The following is a 23,919-nucleotide window of genomic DNA, read 5'->3' as shown; positions in this document are numbered from 1 at the left end:
AGCAGGGGAGCTGAACACAGACTTACAACAGTGGTTAGTTCACTGTCTATCATTTTGCAACTATAAATGAGAAACATGCAAGCAGTCTTGATTTTTCAGATACACTGTGAGAATGTTGAAAATTTTAAATATTGTCATAGGTTTCTTCTCAGCTCCATTTGTTCATTCATAGAGGAAAACAGCAATCCAGTTCACAAGCTGTACTTACAGTCTAGCACTATCAAATAGGCCTTCTGGGAAAACCGTTGTTTGTGAAGATGAGAGACGGCAACAGTCTGCTCTGTCTAGTGAGACCACGAACACTATCTACCCTAAGTTACCAAACACAACTCAGTCTTTATCTGCAATGCTCCCATTTCTTCCATTCTGGTGATCTCCTCAGCAAACATTGTCCTGAATTATGTTCCAGTAGTTCAGCGTGATAGAACCAGAATGAAGCCAACAAGACCAGATAACATAGATTCTGAGGGAAGACAGGCAAGTAAGCTCACAGGAATTACCACTGACTTCTCCCAGAGAGGTGATTCTGAATGTTGTTTTTATTCCAGCATATATCTTTAAAATGTTTTCTTTGTGATATATACACAGATAAACTAAAATCAGCTTTGGAAATAAGCCACTGGCCCCAGTTGTCATCCAGGCAAGGTAAAACATTTCTATTCATAACAAGCTTGAAATGCATTTATAAGACCTCATCACACACAATTCCTTCAAATTCATAAGCAATTTGCTGTTGTGGTTTTCTGCACAAAGGACAGCAAAACCGAAAGAAATTTCTTGAATTCTGCTATCCCAGGCTCTTAAAATACCAGAACATGTATCAAGAAAGATGAAAAGGTGACAATTTTACAGTACTAGAGAACTGAAGGCTTAAGCATAACTTAGAGTAAGAAAAGACTGGGAAAAACCTTAGTGGAACTAATTAGGCCCTAATGACCAAATTCTTGGGTGGAGAGATTTGGTGATAAACTGCATCCAAAGCCACTCTGGTGACCTCTTTTCTAAACCACCACCAGTTAATGTGCCCTGCTGAATTTTATACACACATCCTACACATACTGCATCATGAAGGGGCAACCTGAGCTGTGCTGAAACAACTCAGCAAGAGCTGAGAGTCATTTCTCCTGTTAGCAAAAGAGGCAGGATCCTGCTTATCAAATTGCAGCCTTCCAGAGACAGCTGCTCTCTGGCTCCCAAGTCCGCAAATTACAAGGTAATACCGAAATGTAAACCAAGGTATATTTCTGGCACAATTTTCCTGACAAAAACTTTAAGTTACGTGCTATTAAATGTGTTGCAAATGATACATTACATAAAGTAGTTGAAACACCTCATGTCAAGTCCTCCCTACAACTTACGGTTTGAAAGGTAAGCAGAAAAGTCTTTATTTTTGTACTATGTGAAAGTAAAAAGATCAGACATGCTTGAAAAATCAACTTAAAATTAGAAAGTCACAGAGAGTAGCACAAGACATTAGCAATGACAATGACAATAATTAGCACTCATACATGCATGGCCCATATTGTATTTCCTCAACTAGTAACCCCATTATACCATACCACAAGCAAAGAAGTGGATTGTGCAAATATCTTGGTTTATTTCAGTAATGTATCTCTCAGTCACTTGGGTCTTGTGTCTTCCCTCTTTCTTACTTTTGTAAAAAGAAAAACTTTTTAAAGAAAATAGCATTTCTCAAAAAAAAAAAAAAAGAAAACATGCAAAGACAGTCTTTTGGCTCTTTCAGTATTCCACTCTCATGGTAAGAATGATGAAGTTTAAAAAGGAGCTGAAGCAATTCTTTCACTTTGCCCCCACCTGACTACCAGGCTCAAACAAGAGGACGCAAAGAGCTTGCCTCCTTCCTTCTCAGCCCTCTTCCCTGCAGTTGTGCTCCCTCCTCCAGCTGGCCAGCACCAGGGCCTCTGCAACGCTCTCCTCTAATCCCTGCTCTCAGCCGGGCTGCACAGATGTGACTAATGGCAATTTAGCAAACACTTCTAGTCTAGCCAGGGACCAGGCTCCAGCTTGCTCTACATCCACTGTGTCAGCTCTGCGGGGACAAAAACAACGGCAGGTTTCCTTTGCAGCTCAGGACTGATGTGGCACAAAGAGCAGCTCTATCAAGGTGGCTTTTGACAGCAGAATGGAGTGAGAGATTAGGAAATCACCTGCTATAATTCTTCCCTTTCTGATCTGAATTCCTAAGAGGTGTTTTTCTCCCTTCCTAAAGCCATTGTCCTCCCTGTAATGGCTCAGCTGTTAATGTCACTACCTTTTGAAACAGGTCATGCTGATGGCAAGCTTGCTATGGGCATACTGCTTCAAGCTCATTAATATGCATGTTCCCTCTCTCCATTCATTTGTTTCTATTTACTTTGAAGTTGCCTGGCTGGAACCTGCACTGCTCTTCTGTGTTAATCTCTTGGCTGGCATTTCTCAGACTGCTGCGTCTCTGGGTTTTATCTAGGATGAAATGGGACCAAATGTTGCAAAAGTCAGTTAATAGCACCTCAGGTGACATTTGCTGCCCAGCTGAATGAATTTTTTTGGCCTCCTCACCCTCACTGCTGAGAGGTTTCTTCCTACTTGCTCTCAAGTTGACTGTTTACATTGCAAATTTTAGGGCAAGTTTCTGTATTTATCAAGCAGGTACCCCTGGGGGGTATAGACCCTCACTCACGCTTCTACAAAAAATAACACCACCTGGGTTACCTTAAGTCTCTTTCTAAGTGTCTGTTCCACCTAAAAGAGCTATTTCCAGCATGGGAGGAGGAATCAACTTTGACTCAGATATCAAATTCTCAGTGTGATAAGGGAAAGTGATTCAGCTGTCTTCTTTTATTTTTGGCTTTGTGACTCAGGAGCAGATCATTGTTCAGATGACAGTCAGTCATAACTGGGAACTTCTGTGAGGGGGAAGAATAAAAAGCATTTATATAATATTCAGAGGTCACTTTGTATTAGTATCTATCCCCAAACAGATCAGACCCAACACTGGCCTCTGCAATAGGACCATATCATCCCAGGTTATTTTCTGGTGAAAGACTTGGACATATCGTTTTCCCCAAAGTACCTACAGGGACAGCCAGTTAGGTAGTTTTTCTTGAGGCTGCAGGTCGTGACAAGGTAGGTCTGCTTCCTTTTAAGTCTTTTTCCTAGCAAATGTGCAAACAGACACACAACTTTCATGATTCCTCCATGCAAAAAACAGTTTCTTCTCAGTAGACATCCACTAGAAAACCAAGGAACACACCCTGGAGCACTTAAGAGGAACTGGCCATGAGTAAGAAATAGAGCCTGTCCAACTGAGGAATAAGGATGGTTTGATCAAATAAATTTAGTGGCCTCTCCTGAAGGGCTACAGGATTAAAATCAAACAAATAGGTACAAAGGCCATTTTCAGCAGATGGGACTCTAAACCACTGCTAAGCCAGTGTGTCAAGGCTTGAACCTGATTTGAATCCACCTTCAACACTATGTCCAAGTTACCTCCAACCCCTTAAATCCCAACTGCACTTCTTGCGTAGAAAAGCAGTAGCGCGCTGGCCAAGTTTTAAAGTAACCAATTCTTCTGCTGGATGTCACAGATTTTTTCATGAGATAAAATATTTAAATATGGAGTTGTTTATTAATACAATATAGTTCATTAAATTATTTGCAGCATGAGTTTTAACAAGATCCACAGAAGGAAGCATATAGTAATTCAAAACAACTGCACAGAGCAAGTTGTATAGACCAGGGGTCACATAATGCAAAGGGCTGCATAGGAGTTATTTGGAAATGGCAGTACAGCAGGGCTGACAGATGGGCAGGAGTTGAAAGTCCTGGTGACTTGACAGAGCCCTTCAGGGCAACCTGAGGGTCCCCCACATAAAGGCTGAGAAGGCGCCAGTCGGGTGGTCAGTAGTAGTATCTAACATCTTTAACACACAACCTCTTCCAGGTAGCGTGCCTCGTTTCATGCAACACAGAATCCATCTCACAGCCACTGGTTGAGGCACTTGACCTTGGTCTAGATCTACTGCTGAACAGCCTCGTTTTGCCAACTACATATTCTCCAACAGGAGCAGCAGCAAGGATGCAACGTCACCTCAAAATCCATCACACACTACACTACATTACAGTGAAGAGCTGCAAAACACAACAGTGAGTACAGAAATAGCAGTGCCAAGAGCCAAAGTGGCCACCTGTGGAGGAGCTGACAGTGTAGAGCTGAAAGCACACGCAAAAACCCTCTCTTTGTTTCAAAATTACCTTGCTTACATGTTTTCAGCACCTTAAAGCAGACAAAATCCATCTGAGCTAGCCCTGAAAATTGGTGGTTATTGCATGTAAAAAGGAAAAGCGACTACCTAAAGACTAGTACATTCAGCTGTGCTCCTATTAAAATCAACCGGAAAAACACCTAAAACTCTGTGATTGACAGATCATAGTCATTTGCAACCTCAAAATGCAGTCAGCTCTAATAAGACGACACGTGTCACTTCATCAACCAGAGGAGGACAGATGAGAGAGCATGCTACAAAAAGATTTTGACTCACAGTCGCTAATTTCTGAACATCTTCATCAGATGCTCCCAGAGAAGCAAGTCCTATCTCTTGTGAAAACTGTGCAAACTTGGGATCAGCAAGTAGAGGCACATGTCCCAAGAGTTCATGGCACGTATCCCTAAGGAAATGGAAATGAAAAGAGAGTCATTACAGAAATTAACGCCACCATAATTCCATAATTAATTTAACACAAGTCATTTTATATGGCTCTGACTTCTACTTTAAAAGTCTTACCATGAAACATGTTTTTTACCGTGTAGTAGCTCTTCTCTCTGTATAGTTCTGTAGAAACATACACATCTGCTTCTATTAAATGGATTATATGTCACTTAACCCCACCTGTTCTATGATTTCCCCATCATTCCCAGATTGAGGGGGCTGGGGCTGACCACGGCTGATTCCAGGCTTAGTATCATGAAGACTGAACTGCCCAAAGGAAAGTCAGATTTCTCATGAGCACAGATTTCAGCATTCCTCTTCACATGAATGAAATTCAAAACCAAACACATGCCCTCCTCCTCTCTTCTGTTCCTCTTTCTGCACCTGGGTACAGCTCCACAACCCAACATTTTGTGATTCACCACTAGAAATTCAGGGCAATATTTACAGAGGTTTCTGTGTGATTAATTTCTCATTTAGTCCTGAGTTCCTACTGCAATTACTGGGTACTTTGTTACATAGTCCATTTTTCTTTTTCACCAAGCAGATTTCAGAAAAAGCAGAGAACTCAAATCATTTCAGAAAGAACTGCTGTCCACACCTGTAAATGCATGATTAGTCATGACAAAGTGCAGATGTAAGTGTACAAAAAAGCTGCTCACCACCCTAACGAAAGTGCACATGCATCATCTGCAAAAGCTCTCAAACAACTCTGAAAGTTTTGGTGCATTTGTTCACGAAATATAATGGACTTGATAGTAAGGCTCACTTTAAAAATCGGATCTGACATTTCCTTTGCTTTCGTCTCTTCAAAGACATATCTCCTTTTTATTTTTTTTCCTAAGCTGTAAACAAATGTTTTAAAGGCAGGGAGAAAACATCAGGTTTGCTGCCTTCTATCCAAAATCATCCAATTTGTCTTTTGTAAAGTATTTTTGTTTGAAAAGACACAGAACCTGACACTTCAGATAAATCACGAACAGAAAAACAACCCTCTACAATTGAAAGTCTCCTTACTCAGTATTCTTGACCAAGAAGTGTGCACCAAGAAGTGTGTGTCTAGTTAGGTAGTAGCAGATAGTTTGTGAATGCATGCCAATGAATATTAGCATTTTTGGCATTCCTAGTTTGCTTTACCAAAGGCTTACCAAATGTAGCTGCAGTATGGGAGGGTTACATAAAAGTCTCTTTTCAGCCCAAATGACCTCACTACAGATGCTGAGCAACATTCCCTCATGTTATATTCACACTTTTCGCTGAAAGAAGCACCTCTCTGGAGTTGTGCATGGCAATTTTGAGCCAATTTCATCTATGAGTAATTCATTCAACAGTGCAGAGGAACTACCAAACCTCACTTCTCTTCCCTCCCAGACATACATATTCTCCAAAGAAGCAAGGGAGGTAAGCAGATGCTCTTGTGCACGACAACAAACACGGTCCATGGACACACTGACTAGAGATTCGGTTGTAGCAATATAGAGCGAGTGCTCAAGTTTACTGTGCACCAATATTTTTAGTCAACACCCATGAAACATGTTTGACATGTACAGCTGGGTAGGAGCAGTATCAGGCATCATACTTACATAAAGAAAATAATTTGCATTTGTTTTCCACTGTCTGGTAAAGCTTGTCCTTCCTCCTGAAAGTGAGATCTTTCCTCCTTTGTTTCTACATCACTGCATGTCTTTTCAGAGCCTGGGAAATACCCTATTTCTTCAAAAGTGGCTGGTAAGAAGGCTTCTCTTGTATGATCTCCACACTCCTCTGGTGATGATCTGAGTCGTGCAAGATGATTGAAGTTCTCTACCACAAGACCCATACCTTAGCTAGTACTCCTTCACTGGAGCTCAGGCTTGAAATTTTGGCTGGCTCTGTATGGTATCCACCTCTTTGTTCAGGATACAGTCTGCATCACTCAAGTGGATAATCAAAGGTTAATGACCCTTCTTTGATTAATTCCATTCCAGTCACAACAACTTTTTCTATCATCTCCAAGATTTAGCTCACCAGTGATACAAACAACAGCAGGGAAATAGTTTCCAGTCTGACAGACAGACCCAGAGAATTCCCAGTACCAAACAATTCACTGGGGGAACCCGACTCCTCCAACCATCACCTTCCAACACAAACATGGGCTACAGGGCCCATTCTCTGGAAGTCCAGAGCGCTAACTCCAATTCTCACCTTTACTGGAGAAATCAACACTGATTGCTGAGCACTTCATCTCTGCTGCACAACATCGGTCCAGATATATCTATCTTCCTACCAGTAGTTCAAATAACAAGAGCAAAGAAGATATGGTGGGACTGGCTTCAAGTTCCTGGCTTCAGCTAAGCACGCTTGTCTCCAGGCAGGCTTCTACAGCAGGATCACTACTATTGGTACCTGAGTGAGTGTCTACATCTCTCTTTTCCTGTGCTGAAGCCACAACTCCCAGAAAGAAATAAGCAAAGACACGTTATTGCTAGTTCTGCACTGGGATGCAGGCTCCTTGTGTCACTCCCACCCTTGCAGACAAAATGAGAACAGACAAAGCCTAGGCCCATTAACTTGTCTCTCCTGACAAGGGGAGGAGGAGGAGGCAGAAGGTATTTCTCTCGTGCCTTTAGCTTGTAGCTTCTTCCATTAAAACTACGCAAAGTAGTATTTCGAACGTGTTGTTAGAAAGAGGGGAGCTTGAAATAAAAAGCACATGAACAAAAAAACCCCACCACCACCAAGAAAAATTTTCCAGGCAGAACCACGAACCAGCATCTGAGATTGTCATTGGAGTCTCTTAGATTTCCCTGCCAGTCTGGCCCTTTATAGATACTATAAACAATATATTTCTTCGCTTAACTATCAAAGCTTGATTCTTTTGTTTTGTTTTATTCAGAAAATAATTAAGTTCCTTTAATTTATTCACACACATTGCTCAAAGAAAATAAGATTTTTGTAATGAACTTCTCACAGCAAAAGATTTTTCTTGGAGTAAATTAGTTAGCAGAACAGAGGAAATCTATATAGCTCTGTGAATATAGTAGAAACATAATGAAACTCAGGAAAAAATGTTTTAAAATGCATATAGTAGTGATACAGATCAAACCAAATGAACTCTCTAATTTGTATCTAGCTCTACAGCCTGGGTGTTAAATCTGATGGAAAGCCCACTGAAGTCAAAGGGAGTCTTTTTACTAGGTTTATATCATTGAAATGCAACATTCACCAAGCCTGGGACCTGCAGCAAACTTCATTATGGCCCCACATATCAACCAGCAGATCTCAGGGCATTGCAGCTACTGCAGAAGATGAAGAGCTGTCCCCACTCAAGTCAATTTATTTATGCCATTGGTCTCAAAATGAGCCAGGATTTCATTCTACATTTCTGATAACATTTACTATATGCTCTATCTTCTGAAAAAAAAAAAACAAAACACATATTTTAAATGGTATTTGTAAAATTCTCTGGAGTTCCTGAAACTCAGTAAACGTTATGTAATTTACATGAACAAGTAGGTCTGCAAGAAGAGAGTAAAATCATTAGAAAATGACAACTTAATTTCTCTGTTAGTCATAGCTGGACATCTTAAGTCCATAACTTGGATTTTTAAGATCAACCCAAATAAAGAATAAATATCAGCATTCTAACTGAACTCTCAGTGACTTTCCAAACATCATGACCAGAAAGGTCACAAAAAAAGGTAGTTGTTGTTACTAGTAAGGATCAAGTATGACATACCGCATACTTTTGAATGTAAACAGCATCCTGAAAACTACATTGGTCTCAAATATACAAATCAATGAACCAGAGACTATCAGCAAAAGCACAGATGCACTTAGTTGTTTCCTGGAAGACATTCCTTCCTTTGTTCCTGTTAGAACCTAAAGCCCCTATCAATAGATTAAAACATTCTTGTTTGTATTAAGTTAATAAATGTCATCATTCTTTTGCTGAACAGCGGATGATGCTGCAGTCTGAGACACTGGCTTCCCACAGGAGAGGAAATCATTGGTGCAAAACCTGGTACTTCCGAAGTACCTTTTATTTTTTTGAAATATCAACAGATATTTCCAGATAGACCAGCATCATATAACCAAGCCCTTCTTTCAGGATTTTATATTCTAGCAATTTGTCTACAAATTCAAGAGGTTAAAGTTCTAACTACAGAGGTTTCAGAAGTGAGTGAATTCCTTCAGGGATTACCACCTCTTTCCCAAAAGAAACACTCACACAAAACTAGCCTTATAGCATTTCAGAAAATACTTTGCTCAGTTCACATGCTGAGAAAAAAAGTAGGTAAGTGTATAACAGCACCACCTGGTGACTCCTGACAGAATAATGTCAGAGCATTTTTAGATGCAGCTTAATATGCGGCTCCATTAATCCTTTTATATCAAAAACAATTTTACTCTGTGGTTTTGGCAGTGTACTCATGAAATCAAAGTTAGGCATGCATCCAAATGTTTACAGGACTGGAGCTGAATATATATGTAAGAACCCTTTGTGTGAATTTTGGCAAAAATAGAATACACTCAAGTAGTCCAAGCTGACTAAATAACAGCTACAATTTCATGCTAACCGCCTGATGACTGATTCACTGGGAAAATGTCATTCCTGTGGTTACAAGATCAGCAGATGCCTTTGGTAAAACTACCTCCATATTATCTAGCTGACATGTATTGTTCTGTTATTACTCCACAGACCACACCATATATAATACCAGACAAGAACTACAATCACTTCGATCTTCTCTTCCCTCACTTTTCATCAAGAGACCAAATGCCAAAATATTTCATCCCAGCTCACAATATTCTATTTCGGAAAAGCTGCAACGCTGTCCCATGAAAGTCATAATTAAAGTGCCTCTTATTTCTGCCATGTTCCCTGTAACAGGCTTCGTATCTAATACCCTCTCTGGGTAAGGGAATAGTGCCTCATGACTTGCTTTTGTTGTGTTATAGGAGAGAAATGAAGTTCAGAGGTGGAATCTGGCCCAAAAAAGATAAATGGGGACACAAGAAGATCAAATTATAATTCTAAAGGAAATTTTTTTCAGGGGATTCAGGGCTTTTTTTCCCGAACTTCTTTCCTTAATTGTCAAACGGGCAATGAAATTTTACACACTTTTTCAAAATGTTTAGTTGAAAACTCCCATTTTCCACTAGAATAAAATCCACATAGAGTTTTTTGACTCACCATATTAAATAGAGACCATTATTAAATAACTGACCCACACAGTTATTTAAGACCCTTGTAAAAAGTCCAAAAGAAGCCTTTGAATTAAATTCTGGCTCACCAATGTAAAGGGTTTTGTCATCAACAGTGTAAGTAGATTTTTACGTTTGTAGGACAGCTCCTCTTTTCAGCTTTGGGAAAAGAGCTTTTAAGAATCTAGCAAGCACATTTTTTTCAGCACTAAAGCAAATGTAGCAACTTACGGTTCTGGTGTGTAGAGAGGGTCTGAGCCATGTCGTATGTACTGAGTACAGTGAAAAACTCTGTATGCTAAGCCAGCTAAAAAGTCTCGGGGAGACAGGTATCCAGCAACTGGTCTTACTGTGAAGCCAGACCTTTCTGAATTGAAGGAGATAATAAAAGATCATATATTACATATATCACTGTCTTTGCTTCTGAGGACAAGTAACAATCTGCTGTTCGTTATTCTACCACAAACATGACACGGAGCAGCTTGGCTGAAGATCACCACGCATCATTTTCACTTCTTACGTAGAAGAATCATTTTGCATTGCTAGCATATGTTTAATGAAAACAGCTTGAGGTATTTCAAATTTGGGTTGAGTAGCATTGTCTAGAAAAATAATGTAAGGCAACATAAATGATGTTCGCAGATCACAAAGTATCTGATTTTTATGTCTGGTGCAAGACAAGAGAGAAGTTTCCAAAACAGAAGATGACTTCTGTAAAATATATTAAAAACTAACAGTACAGAATGGGATTAAATCAAATCTATCCTTGTATTTGCAGATAAAGCACTACTTGTGACAGTAAAATAATGACTTTCACAGTTGAGGTCCTCACTGAAATATTTAACAAAGTGTTTCTTTGCCAGATTAGCCCTAGTGGAGAATAACTTTAGACTCAGTAACTTTGAAAAGTACATTTCTCTCCCAGATTCATTCTTTACTCTTTCCAAATGTTTACAGGAGAATGTTCCAAATTTTTCTTCAACCGGAACTACTGTTGCTGTATTTAATCTGAGAAAAAATTTCTGAAAGAAGTGTGAGGTTTTGAGTTTGTAGTTAGGATTAAAGAACCTATGCACTTTGGCATCGTTCCTTAGAGACCATAATACAATAGGAGCCCCAGAAGGATACAGCCAAATTCAAGGAGTGATGAGTCAGTTATTAGTAAATGCAGGAGTTCTCAAACAAGAATTACAGATGAAGTGGGGGCTGACAAAAGCAAGCTTTCCATTCCACGTTTTATATTTCTCTTAGCTGAAGATTTTCCATCGATATTTTGGGACAAAACACTTTGATAGTTTTTCTCGTAACACTTAACAGCACATAGTACATTTTTCAAAACATCTGTTGTTATAATATTTCAGCTCCTGAGCTCCTGGTGGTCCTGAGCAAGAGAATTAAGGAATAAGTATATGTAGCTGAAGGGACCCTAGAGGAGAAATTAAAATATTAAATTAACTTTTTGGTAGTATTTCCTCTGGAGTTAAAAACATCAGGTTCACATCTCCCACTTCTTTCATATGGGATACACTTCCATTACAGTTGAAAAATAAAAGTATTTTCAAACCTTAAATATGTAATGTGTTTATCCTTAAAAAATAACATGATCATCTAGGGAGTCACAATGACTTTTTTTCAACATACAAATATAACAACTAGCTTTATGAGGTCTGAGCACTCAGGAGAGCCTCATTCATATTCAGCAGGCTGTAGAACAATGTGCCAAACTGGCTCTCCTCTTGCTGCTCTCCCACTCTCAGTTATCCTGGCATTTTATTCCCTCTTTAACCTGCCTGGATATTTGAGGGGTGCCCACTGCAGTTATCAGAACTCCCACCACATGGCAATGAGAAGAGCAGAGCTAACTCTGCTCTTTCTTTTCATTGTACTGAAAGATTTTTCTTCCTGTGCAAGACAGCATCATGTGATATGTGTTCAGCTGTTTAACTCCTCTCAAACTCATGCTTGCAAATACATACACAAAACTGTCTTGACTCAACAAACTCTCTGTCATGGAGAATGTCAAAGCCAGAATGATACTTCCCGCTAAACTAAAGCCCACTGACAATGCTGGGAGTCTTTTCATTCAATGTGTTTTGTATTTCATGCTAACAAAACAGAGTGTCTTCATGAAATCGTATCTGTTGATAAACTGAACATGATTCTCACCTTTAAGAAAAACAGAAACATCTTCCAGCTGAGGCACATTATCTTCTCTGTATCCACAGTACTTGGTCAGCAGAGGAAAGTTTTTTAAATATTCACGACAAGCATGGGTGGGATAGAGTTTACTAAGCTCCCTAAACACCACCCCCCATGTTTTAATTTCTTCAGCTGTGTACTCCACTCTGGGAATGGGTTGACCACTGTAAAAAGATGAAGTAATACAAAACAACTCTGAATACAACCAGATTCTCGGCAGACTGTGGATAGCAAAACTTCTGTGAAAAGTATTATTTAAATAGATAAAGGCAGGCAAAGACTATTAAAACGATTTAACTGGCTATTTCTTAGAATTACTTCTTGATGTTATGTTGTACATATTACATTCATTTAAGAACTGTATTTCTTTTTAAGCAATGAGATTATTTCTTTGTCTTTGTACCTATCACAGTAGAAAGACAAATTTCTTATGTGCCATATTCCTGTTCCAGAGTAGTACTTATGCATTTATTGCCACTGATGCCTTTGCATGTGGTTAGCTGAAGATCCTGATTCAATCTAACTTGTAGAGTCAGTAAGACCATAAGCAGACTGCATGTTTTATGCATTCTTTAAAATACATAATAGTCACACAGGATCATTACCTAGCATATTACAAAAGGACAATTAGACAATTACATAGGTGTTCAGAAATGTACGTGTCCAATTAAAATATATATATTTATTGTTCTGACTGTTGCTTACCTGTACAGATTTGTTTGGAAGCCTAAATTCATGCAGGACTACATCATGAGGAAGCTCACCTCAGAGCCAACAGCCTAACCTAGGTGACACTAAGTCTCTAGATAAATCTCTTCCTTCTTTTGTAGCATTCCGCTGCCTCCTCCACCTTATACATATGTACAGAAATCGCAAAGCAGGAGCCCCCCAGGGTACCTGCTAATCTGTCTCTGACATCCAAGACTTTCCATGACTGTTTACAGCTACTCAAAACTGACTGACAGCGTCCCACTCACCCCCCTACCACAGGGCTGGCAACAGGGACGCTCCCAGCCCAGTGCTGCAGCTTCCCCAGTATCACAGAGAGCAGCTGGAGGGGTGTAGCAGGCACAGGGAGTCCCACTGCAGCAGGAGAACTGCAGTGCTGGACTTTTCCTGGGGGGTCCGCTCTCCATCTTGGCTCACAGAGTTATAGAGTTGTTTAGGTTGGAAAAAACCTTTAAGACCATCAAGTCCATTGGTTGTTGCCCAGTTCACAATCCTGTCTCCACCATACAAGGTAAAAAGGAATGAGACCTCATGTCACATGTGACTGCTGCTATGCAGTCCCTACTTGCACAAGAGAGGATCATCTCCCCTGCATTCATTGTGGTTGTCCCCTCATCTTCATTGAAAATTTACCATTTAATCCCATTGCCTTTCACTGTATCAAAGGATTTTGATTTATGGCAGTTACCTATCTCAAAGGCTACTTTGTATGAGGTGCTCGTGTTTGTTAAGGACTCACTGAACCTCCAACACATCCCCCAGTTCCTCTATGACACAACAAGAATTGCAACACGTCTAGTGAAGCATTTCGCAACCACAGAAGCTGCACAGGATCTGTGCCCATTCTGTGGTGGGAATCAGTCCTTCAGGTCTAGTACCTGTCTTCACCTCTATACTTTATCAGCCTTAAGCTGCCTGCCAGCTCATGGAAATCATAACACGGCTGTTCTGAATTGTACCATACAAGATAGACAGAGACCTGACCTCTGCTATGGATACTGCCAGTGAGCACTGGCCCAGCAAAGAGGAAGAAATGTGTGCACCAGTGGAAAAACTCCAGGTTCTGTTTAGCCCATCACTAGAGAGGTAGAAACATAATCAAGGATCTGAAGCTTGGTCGCTGCTCACTAAAAGGTTTATAACTTAGTTATTGTTTCAATTAATTCATTAGTACTGAAGTAAGGTTCAGTGCACATTAATTCCTTAATAAGATTTATGCCCAGGAGAGCTGACCTTATTTCCAGCTGATGATGATATTTCTTTCTTTATCTAGAGGATCAAGACAGACAGACTTGAGGGAGGACCTATGCCTTTAGCACTCACCTCTGCAAATCTCATTTTTCTCACTCTCTTATTTCAACAAGCAAGACCCACCTCACAGTCAGATATTTCAATAAATCACAGAAATTCCCAGCCTGGCTAGCCAGTTTTCTTGTGGCTGAGTAAGATGACTCTACAAGCTAACCTATCCTGAATTTTTAGTTACCCTTATTAAAATAAGGTCTTTCCACTTTACCATGGTCATGAGCTATCAACTCTTATTATGAATTTCCTCTTAAACATCATATTTTTCCTCCAGATTTAATTTTCTCAACATTTTTTTCAATCCCTAATCAGTCCCAAAGGACTAATTAGCAAGATTAACACATTTTCACTATCTTTAGGATAGAAGCTAATTGAAGGAGGTATTTCTTTTTTTTGTCCATTTATTTCATATAGCTGATCTTCACTGCTGTGAACATCCAGCACCAGCAAATATCTGCTCCTCCAAGTTCACTCAGTGTTTTTCTTTCTCTTTCCACTACAGAGGCCTCTTTATGCTCAAGCAAAGCAGAGCATCTACCACTTCAGAACAGTAGCAGTTCATAAAAGAAATGCTGATCTGAGATTTTCAACTCAATATTTTTTTTACAGAGCCAATTCTTTGCAGCCAAATCTCTTTGTTATTTTTTTTAAGGAAACCAGTGTGTTTTGTTTGCTGTTGGTTTTTTTTTTTTTTTTTTCATACTGCAAAATGAAAAGTAGAAATGCATCAAGCTTCAGAAACTGAAAGAAAGGCCACTTACCTGGAAGGCACTGAGAGGTTCAAGACAATGCTTTGAATTTATTCCTAAGGGAAGCAGTCCTTACAAGAAAGCTGTTCTTTTTGTGTAAGTAATAATCGTTCAAGCACAGAAGAGAGTGTGATGAGACTGCAATGTAGTGTCAAGACACCTGTGTTAGTTCTGAGCTTCCCCAGCCTAGGTAACAGAACCAGCTTAGCTGTAGCAGCACAGAATCCTCCCTGAGCTGATCTGCCTTCCCTCAGCGTGGCTTCGGCTGAGCTGCAGGATGCTGGGGGTAAATGTGTCCCTGGGCTGTCTCTACAGGCTGGCTGCACAGCCCAGTAGATATGGCACATCCCTGGGCTTAAGATAACCACAGCAGGAGAGCTGAGGAGTACGCACAAGATTTTGACACATCTTAGGTAACTGCCCTAAGCACTAGCCTCCTAGTCATTTTGTGGTCCCAGCTAAAAATATTTGAAGCATCTTATTTCCCCTCTTCTCGCAATTATAGGAAGAGTCTGAAGTCTTTTAAAGGTTTGAAAAGATCACTGGGATGAAGGAGTACTTCTGAGTAGTTTTGCTGAAGTACAAGATCTGGATCCTCAAATAATCTCTGGTTTGGGCTCTTTGATTTTTGTAATGTGCCTGCAGAAACAGTTATTGAGAAATGGTTCTTTCCTCTATCTATCTGCTTTTCTGGGAATATGCAGGATTACTCTATGGGATTTTTGTGAAAAGACATTTCTCACTGGTTTCAGGGGCGGGAAAAAAAAAAACAAAAAACAAAAAAAACCAACCCTTTGTAGCATAAGACCAACCCCTGCTTAGCAGAGTCAGCTAAGTGATCTCTCCAGCACTTAGGCAGCTGAGAGGGAGAAGGGAAGAAGCTATTTCCAGCAACTTAGCAGCTGTGAAATGTACGGGACTACTGCTACTGTCCCAGGTAAATGGAGAACTATCTGACTTACTGAAAGAACTTCAGGAGCACACAAGGTCTGCCCTCATCCACAGGCACCTGCTTGACATTTCACACTGCAATAAATGCTGGGCAAGAAGCACTAACTATACCACAAGCATTAGACTGAAAAAAAATATAAATCTATCAACTGGAAACAAACAAACAAACAAGATGTTTCAATTTCCATTTGAAAGCTGGCTAAATTTAGGACTTACCTGGTCAGCATAGGAAGCTTCTCTACCAACCAGCACCCTGCCCCCAGCAGGCAGCAGCTCAGTGTGCTGAATGAATGTGTGAGCACCCAGCTAAACAAATGCCACCGTGGGAAGTAAAAAGGGGAACCAATTCTACCACTTACACATTTATTAGATTGGAAACAGCTTAATGACAGGAATGGGGAAAAAGTAAAGAGAAATATAATCATGAATACATGGTCACAAAGTGGAGTTAATTCTCCTGTCCCCCAGCTTTCTGCAGCCCATACACTAGCCTTATACTAAAACAAAAAAAAACAAAACCACAGAACTGAAAAAACCTTCCAAAATTCATTTTTGAATTGCTTCCTGACAAGATGTGCCTTCTACAGAGGCAGGAAAAAATGTTGTGTTTTATGTTCTTTAAACAACGTAGGCAGAAATCTCAAAGGAGAAAACTGAAAAACCTGAAGAGGTGTGGTAAAATGGAAAAGAACATGAAATCAGTATGTTCTTTCCCTTGAGAATGAGGGCTTATGCCTGTTGCAAACCTAGAGTATGATTAGAATTAGTTGAACACTTCTGTGACAAGAAAATCGCAACACAGTAAGTACTTGTAGGTAGCACAGAAAGTTTCCTAACTTCCAGGGACAGTAGCAAATTGAAAATATAGACTTGACACAGAAAAAAAGAAATCAAAATGAGAAAACACATGCAATGTATTTGTGCATAGGCACCAGCTCCGCTAACAGCAGAGAAATCCACTGATTGAATGCTGAGAAATTTAGAGCTATTGGCAAAATTGATAAATGGCATTTTGCAGCATCCAATATAGCAAGCTCATGAAAAGAAAATAATTTTGGGCTTTAGTGACCTCATTCAACTTACACAGGGATGCTAGATAGGCACGATTCAGCAGTGCATCAGTTTGCCATCAAGACATGCAAGCATTTCTAAAGTTTCTTATATTTAAGCAGTTATTAATAAAATCCTGGAGAGCTAGTGCCTACCCTTCACATGCTTTACTTGCCTGCATCTGTACTGATAATGTAGGGGGTTTCAGGCATTAGGTTTGCCACTTATAGACTACACTAACTAGTCAAAGTTTAAAGGATGACTTTGTCTACTGTTAAACTTCATCCTGCAGAATGAAGTAGAGCGTGAATTGTAACTAGTCATCTGCATGGGGAAGAATTATGCCAGTACTTACTATTTATAGCTCATGGCAACATCCACAAAGTACTTTCTTCTCTGTCGATAGACGTTGTCTTTAAATCCCTTAAGCAAGGAAGAGAGTAATTCACATTAAGGACAGAAAATTAGTTGTAAGAATTATAAAATAAATCATTAAAGTGTTTACTTAGTACCTCATTATATTATATTTTGATTAACACTATCTACTGGACTGCAAAAGAAGATAAAGGCTTCCCCACTTTTTTTCCCCACCAAAGTCCCACAGGGTTTTTTTCAAGATAGGTTTGTGCATAGGTACAGTCATTCATCCAACATGTTAAAAACGGCAAAATTTATCCTTGTCATTTCATCTCACTCAGGTTTTCCTTAAGCTGAATGGAGGTCTACAGGCAGGCACAAAGCAGAATAACTTCCCTATCTTTAAGACATCTTTCTTCACTAGGTGAACCGAGCAGCCAGAGTCCATATGCAACTCATTTTGCAGATGCTACCTCAGCAGCTGCCACCTTAACGTACACGTCAGGGACTGAGCCATTAGCCTCCAGCAGTGAAGATGCATATTACTCCAACGTGAGCTACAGAGGAAGGGCTCTACCTTGTGGGCTACAGTAGGCTCATTCCTTTTCCATATTAAGCACAAAACACACACCTGCCAGTTACAGCCCTTTGAGCTCTTCAAAACTAAAATGATCTCTTCTGTACCTATACAAGATGCAGACATTTCAGATTTTGGACTACAAAAAAAAAGAGTTATTTATTTTCAAGGCAGAACTGCCAAGCTCATAAAGATGAAAAAGGGTAGAGAGTTATCTAAGTTCCCCAGTTTGTAGCCCAGAAAGTTCATTTAAGTTTCCCTTAGTTAGACCAGAAAAGGGAAATGCGTTTTTTCCTTACTGCTCACATACACAAATGCAAATCACTGGAGGGAATGAAAAGGTAACACTGTTTGATCTGAAACACCCATATGAGCTTCCACAAAACTCAGAAGGCATTTTGCTGCCCCATAACCAAACCTGCACTGCTGGACTAGAGTAAGGGAGGATGTCAGAGAACTGTAGAAAACCTTCAAGCCTCCACTCCTACACAGAAAAGCTTTTTGACTGGCAAAAAAGTAACCTGGGGGAGCCTCCTTGTCTGCTTAATATCTTTTGACACAAGCATTGAGTTATGCCGTTGCAGACCATTCAAGAGCTGAAAATTGATGGAAGACAGCAGAGCGGATTTAAAAGCCTGTCACATGTCGTAAAACTGAGACTGAAACCATTAGCAAACAAGAAGCAGGCTAGGGCTTTGCTGCTGAAGTGGTGCTATACTGGTTCTGTAACAGGGTAATCACTTTGGTGCTCTGGCACCTACCTGCCACCACAAAGGAGCAGGGCAGGCACCAGAGGTGGCCTTTGAAAGGCCAGTCACAGATTTTACAGTTTTTTTGCCCCATCTCTAATACCTAGCATGCTGCATAGGCTAATAAATGGGGTGTAAATTATATTTACAAGAGCTCCCTCAAGTGTAAAATATACATTCATATAATGCAAATGTCTTTTTTCATTGTCTGTAAAACTGAAGGCAGAATTTCAGCAGAGCACTCAAGTATTTAATGAAGGCACAAGCTCACAACATAAAAACAGTATCAAATGGCCCATCACAGTCATTGACTCAAGGCTAGAATGAGCTGCCACTACGGCCTCTGTTTGAACCAAATTACTGTTAATGGTTGAAGGTAATCAACAGACCTTTCCATTCTGAGAAAATGTGAGGTAAATCCAAGTTTCTCATCAAGAAGTATAAGGCAAAAACCAGGATCCAGGCATGTGCTCCCCAACTGGGGGCCTGCAGTGTGGGAAGGGCTCACATATGACAGAGATGGCTTGGAACCAAGCAAAGCAACGATGATTACCATGGCAAATATGTGGGCACATGACACTAGAGACAGGGAAGTGGGGCTGCCAGGGGACATCGTGATGAAGTCCATTTGTGTACACAGCATGAGGGTCTTCTGCCTGAGCTCCCACCATGGCACAGCCACTGTAGGAGCTGCAGAGCAGATAGGACAGAAGGCAGAGGTCTGCTTGCCATGTCTGCACTGATGTAGAGCCCCAGACCCAGGGCCACCAGGAGTACCTGCCTCTCTTCAGCCATGGCAATCACCAGGAAGGAGCCCAGGCAGGCATGTAGTACCGTTGTGTACAGATGCATCACTAGAGAGTTCTCCATAAAAAAACTGATCGTTCCACAGTCACAAACACTTCAAGACCATTTTTTACCATCTTGGTCTATGCCAACAGGAATGTGTGTGACAAGAGAAAAAAAAAAAAAAAAAAAAGGAAATTTTCACCTACAGCTAGAGTTTAATGTGATTCTATTACAAGACAGCCTTTTGGTCAGGTATCTTAGTTCGTTACCTACTTCCTTTCACCTGGAATTTTCCTACAATACTAGTTTAATCCAGACTAGTTTAGGAATGAATACAACTGCCTACCATCAGTATCTTTCAGCCAAGAAAATTGGATTTGCGACAGGTGAAAATGTTTTAAGGCAAATACTTGCAATCACCTGCCATCTAAAGCCTCAAAGGTTAACCATTCATGGGCATCAGCCAAAAGAAATAAAACAAGAACAGATCTATTTTTCTGCCTTTTGCACTGACCATTTGGCACTACTGCAGATGTAGGTTATGTGAAACTCAGGCTTGTCTCCTGTCACCAAGTCAACATGAGACACCTTCTCATCTGCCGCATTCATGCAGAAACAGGAACACGGTGCTTTGTTTTATTTTGTAGTTACCCCCTGAGTGCCCAAGGAAGTCTTCCTTCTTAATTCTTTCTTCTCTGACCTAGGTTAATATCAATTCTTAAATAAGAGCTACTTGTAGCAGAACTGAAGGCCACATTTATCTAAACTCTGAAGAGTTTGAAACCTTTCTAGTTAATTAGAAAATAAATAAATAAATGAAAGCACTACAGAAGGGGATATAGTTGTTAAACAGAATAAGTTTTCTGGAGGACCTCCTTTTTGTGTATCCTACTACAAAAAAGGACGATTACTTCACTGAAATTACTGCCGAGAACTAAATTTACCCCACCTTCTGAAAACCACACACCCAAAGAAGTACTCAGAATCAGCAGTCAAGAGGCTTTTTATTTGACATTAACGTGAACAAATTATCTACAAGACCGTTTCATGTTGCACTTACAGGGTGATCTGCATCCAGCTCGGATCCATACATCAAAACCCTCTGTGAGCATTTGTCTAATTCGGATATCTTCCTGGGGAACCACGGAACACAGTCGAGATCTGCAGAAGACAGAACGTGAGTTGAATGTGCTGGAGTCTCAGACCACGGAGACACCGCCGCAAAACGTCTGCCAGTGTCTGAACCGAGTGATAAAGAAGCAGCCTTGCCTTCTTCATCAGTCCAGATGTTTTCTGGTGGATTGAGAGATACAATATTAGTTTGAAACTTGAGCAGCTGGATTAGTTCATTAAATTCTTTCTTACTGCAGTCACAGTCCACAAAAATCTCCACCTCTGAGCTCCTTCTCTTCGACTTCCGTGATTCAATATGAACCATACTCACATGTTTCTCCTGTGGAAAGATGAAATAACAGATGAAATACAGACATGGCAGCTAGAATGGCAAGACTGATCTCATATTCATCAGGAAATTTTTTTAGAGTTATTAAAGATGTTTTCATTGATACCACTCACTTGGTATTTACTGTTAGTGATGCTTAATAAAAAATGAAGACCAAAGAAAATCTGTATACTGAAAATAAAACTATTAGATTTACTGAAGAAAGTCAACTAATGATTTAATTTTTTATACCAAGACCATCTCTTACAGAGGATAATACAGCATAATTTTTTAAATGAACAAATAAATCTAATGCAATTTTATGTTTACTTTTGCTGTAGATATTAAATTCTAATGCAATTTTATTAGGCAATATGCATAATAATAATGCTAATTTAACTAGGTTTGAGCGTGCTTCCTTAAATAGATGCTATTAAACATTTTACTTCAGTATCTCTTATGAATGTGTGAAGAAATATTTTTGTGAGGATAACTGTCTGCCAGTTCTCATCTATGTCTCCTGCAGTAATTATCAATAACCCAAACTGTTAACAGTAATAAAATTGTAATAAAATTAAAAATCTAACTCAATTTATTCTCTATTACAATGCCCTCATCAAAACTAAACAATGCAAGAAACAGGAGTGTATAAATACTTCTAGCACGAAACCTTTCCTGTGGGGTATCTGGCCCACCACAACTACTGACCTGCCAAGGGTGTCATACAACATCAGATAACCATAATGTATTATGACCTGATCTAGTGTTGTGATGGCCTTGCTTGAAAGCAGGAGGTTGGACTAGATGTGTGCTTTCAACCAACACTTCTATTGACTCTCCTTTTTCCTTTTTTTTAACCCCTCTCCTTTTTTTTGCCAGATAGAAACTATCCATTACTTGTCACAACTATCCTTTCACTTACTCAGTACAGCCACTAAAACATCAAAAGTAGGCTCCAAGCCACCTCCTAACTTTCTCTTTTCTGCACTGCACAGACTGAACAACATCAGACTTTCATCAAAGAATCATAGAACTGTTTCAGTTGGAAAAGACCTTTAAGATCATTGAGTCCAGCCATCAACCTAGCACTACCTAGTCCACTGATAAACCCTATCCCTAAGCACCACATCTACACAACTTTTAAACGTGTCCAGGGATGGTGACTCAGACACTCCCCTGGGCAGCCTGTTCAATTCTTGACAACCCTCCCAGTGAAGAATTTTTTCCTAATATCCAACCTGAACCTCCCCTGGTGCAACTTGAGGGCATTTCCTCTTGTCCAATAACTTGTTACTTTGGAGAAGAGACCAATTCACACCTACCTCCCTACAACCTCCTTTCAGGTAGTTGTAGAGAGTGATAAGGTCTCCTGAGCCTCCTTTTCTCCTGGCTAAACAACCCCATTTCCCCCAGCTGCTTTATTTGACTATCCTCAGGCACACCTCTAAGCCCTCTTCAGTTTATGAGGCAAGCAGACTACGTGCAGCACCAGCACTCAACCGCCAGCTGCAGAGGGATCTATATGGGAACCAATGCTTCACGATTTACATTCCAGTCAGATATCAAAAGCCCTGCAAGCACTTAAAGGTGCATGTAACTTAACAGCCACGATGACCAAACATTGTCCTGCAGCAAGGCTGCCACCACTGCCTGACTGTATGTCATTTAGATTCTGGCTGCCCTCTGAAAGTGCCTCCTTTCATCGTGGCATGCACAGACAACTTCAAATTTAGTTCACAGTGCTGAGAATCAAACATCAGATAACTAAAGTGAATGGTGTGAACATCAGCTTAAACTCTTAAACTTTATTCCAGAAGACTCTTCATGAGCCCAAAATGCTTTGTTGAATGGTCCACAAAATTTTCAGTCAGTTTTACTCAATTCTGCAGAGCATGACTGCACTCTATTCCTTCTGCCACAGTCCATTAGATCTGTACCAACAGCCTAACCCCAGTAGCCTCCCTCCGTCCAAGTCGGTGCAGTGATTTGTAAGCTTTACCTGGAAGAGTCGGAGAGCTTTCACCAATCCACCCACTTCATTCTTCAAGGAAAACACCACAGCTGTCTTTCCACCTTCAGGAACAGATTCACCTTTCCCATTTCCCTTATTCCCTTTCTTTTCCTCATTTTTCCCAGAACTCGATCTGTTTAGCTACAAAGGGGTAAAAGAACAGCATAATCTGAGATGCAGACAGGCTTTCCCCAAAATGAAGTCTTTTACGCAAAGAGAATTTTCTGTTAGAAAATAGCTGAATGGAACTCAACCAGACTTCATTTAAGAGGTAATGCAGTCACTTGAAACCAGAATCACAGGTCAGAAGCAGCAGTTAGAGATGATTGTGTGAGAGGCCAGTCCATAAAAAAAAAAAGCTACTGGACAAGCATATGAATGTTCAAGATACAAACAGGATGATATTTGGGCAATGCTATCATTAGTAATAAGTATAAAGCAAATGGAGATGGTGTAAATTATGGCAAAGCCTGCAGTGATGCTCTTCTAACCTGCACCAGTCAATTTACAGTGATTTCTACTGGTCTGTATTTTCGTAATAACCACTAAATTTAGAACATAAACTTTATGTTCTCTGTTGTAGTACAATTGATGTCGTCACCTAATGCAATTTTTCCTGAGAAAAAAAAACCTCTGTTGATTATACAAACCAGGACAGAAATACAAGCATAGACTGTACCACAGAATACCAAGTTGGAAGGGACCTCAGTGATCACCTGGTCCAACCTTTCCTGGCAAAAGCACACTCTAGACAAGATGGCCCAGCACCCTGTCCAGTTCAAACCTGAAAGTGTCCCATGTTGGGGAATTCACCACTTTCCTGGGGAGATTATTCCAGTGGCTGATTGTTCTCATTGTGAAAAAGTCTCTCTCTCATAGAAGATGAGCTGGCTGAGCAACTCAAAAATGTACAGAAAATTACACCATCCTTGGCCATTCCTACATTTTTATCACAATCTGGGGATCAAAGACCACTTTAAGCCAAATTTCAGCTGGCATTTTCAAAAAATGTCATTTTGTCAGCTTAAATCTTGTTTAGAAGCCACCAGTACAGCCTTTACAGACAATTTTCATAAGATTGACCATGATTTTCAAAGAACAGCCTGCATTTCCCAA

At 40.1% G+C, this 23,919-nt stretch overlaps 1 protein-coding gene across 1 annotated transcript in view; it reads right to left on the bottom strand.

Annotated features, from left to right (window-relative positions):
* The window catches only part of TPH2 (tryptophan hydroxylase 2), a gene marked incomplete at its 5' end in the record, with an annotated part of 46,575 nt that extends 23,631 nt beyond the window's left edge, over positions 1–22,944 (bottom strand). Inside the window, 7 exons of the mRNA XM_008948101.1 lie at positions 4,542–4,668; positions 10,128–10,263; positions 12,063–12,259; positions 17,235–17,302; positions 20,412–20,512; positions 20,621–20,804; positions 22,792–22,944. Of these exons, the coding sequence (XP_008946349.1) occupies positions 4,542–4,668; positions 10,128–10,263; positions 12,063–12,259; positions 17,235–17,302; positions 20,412–20,512; positions 20,621–20,804; positions 22,792–22,944 (966 nt within the window). The remainder of the gene's footprint in view (positions 1–4,541; positions 4,669–10,127; positions 10,264–12,062; positions 12,260–17,234; positions 17,303–20,411; positions 20,513–20,620; positions 20,805–22,791) is intronic.
* Positions 22,945–23,919: the final 975 nt, after the last annotated feature.

Source organism: Merops nubicus, unplaced genomic scaffold, assembly GCF_000691845.1.
Source record: "Merops nubicus isolate BGI_N331 unplaced genomic scaffold, ASM69184v1 scaffold8429, whole genome shotgun sequence".
Taxonomy (NCBI): Eukaryota; Metazoa; Chordata; class Aves; order Coraciiformes; family Meropidae; genus Merops; species Merops nubicus.
This window is presented reverse-complemented; position numbering and strand designations above follow the sequence as displayed.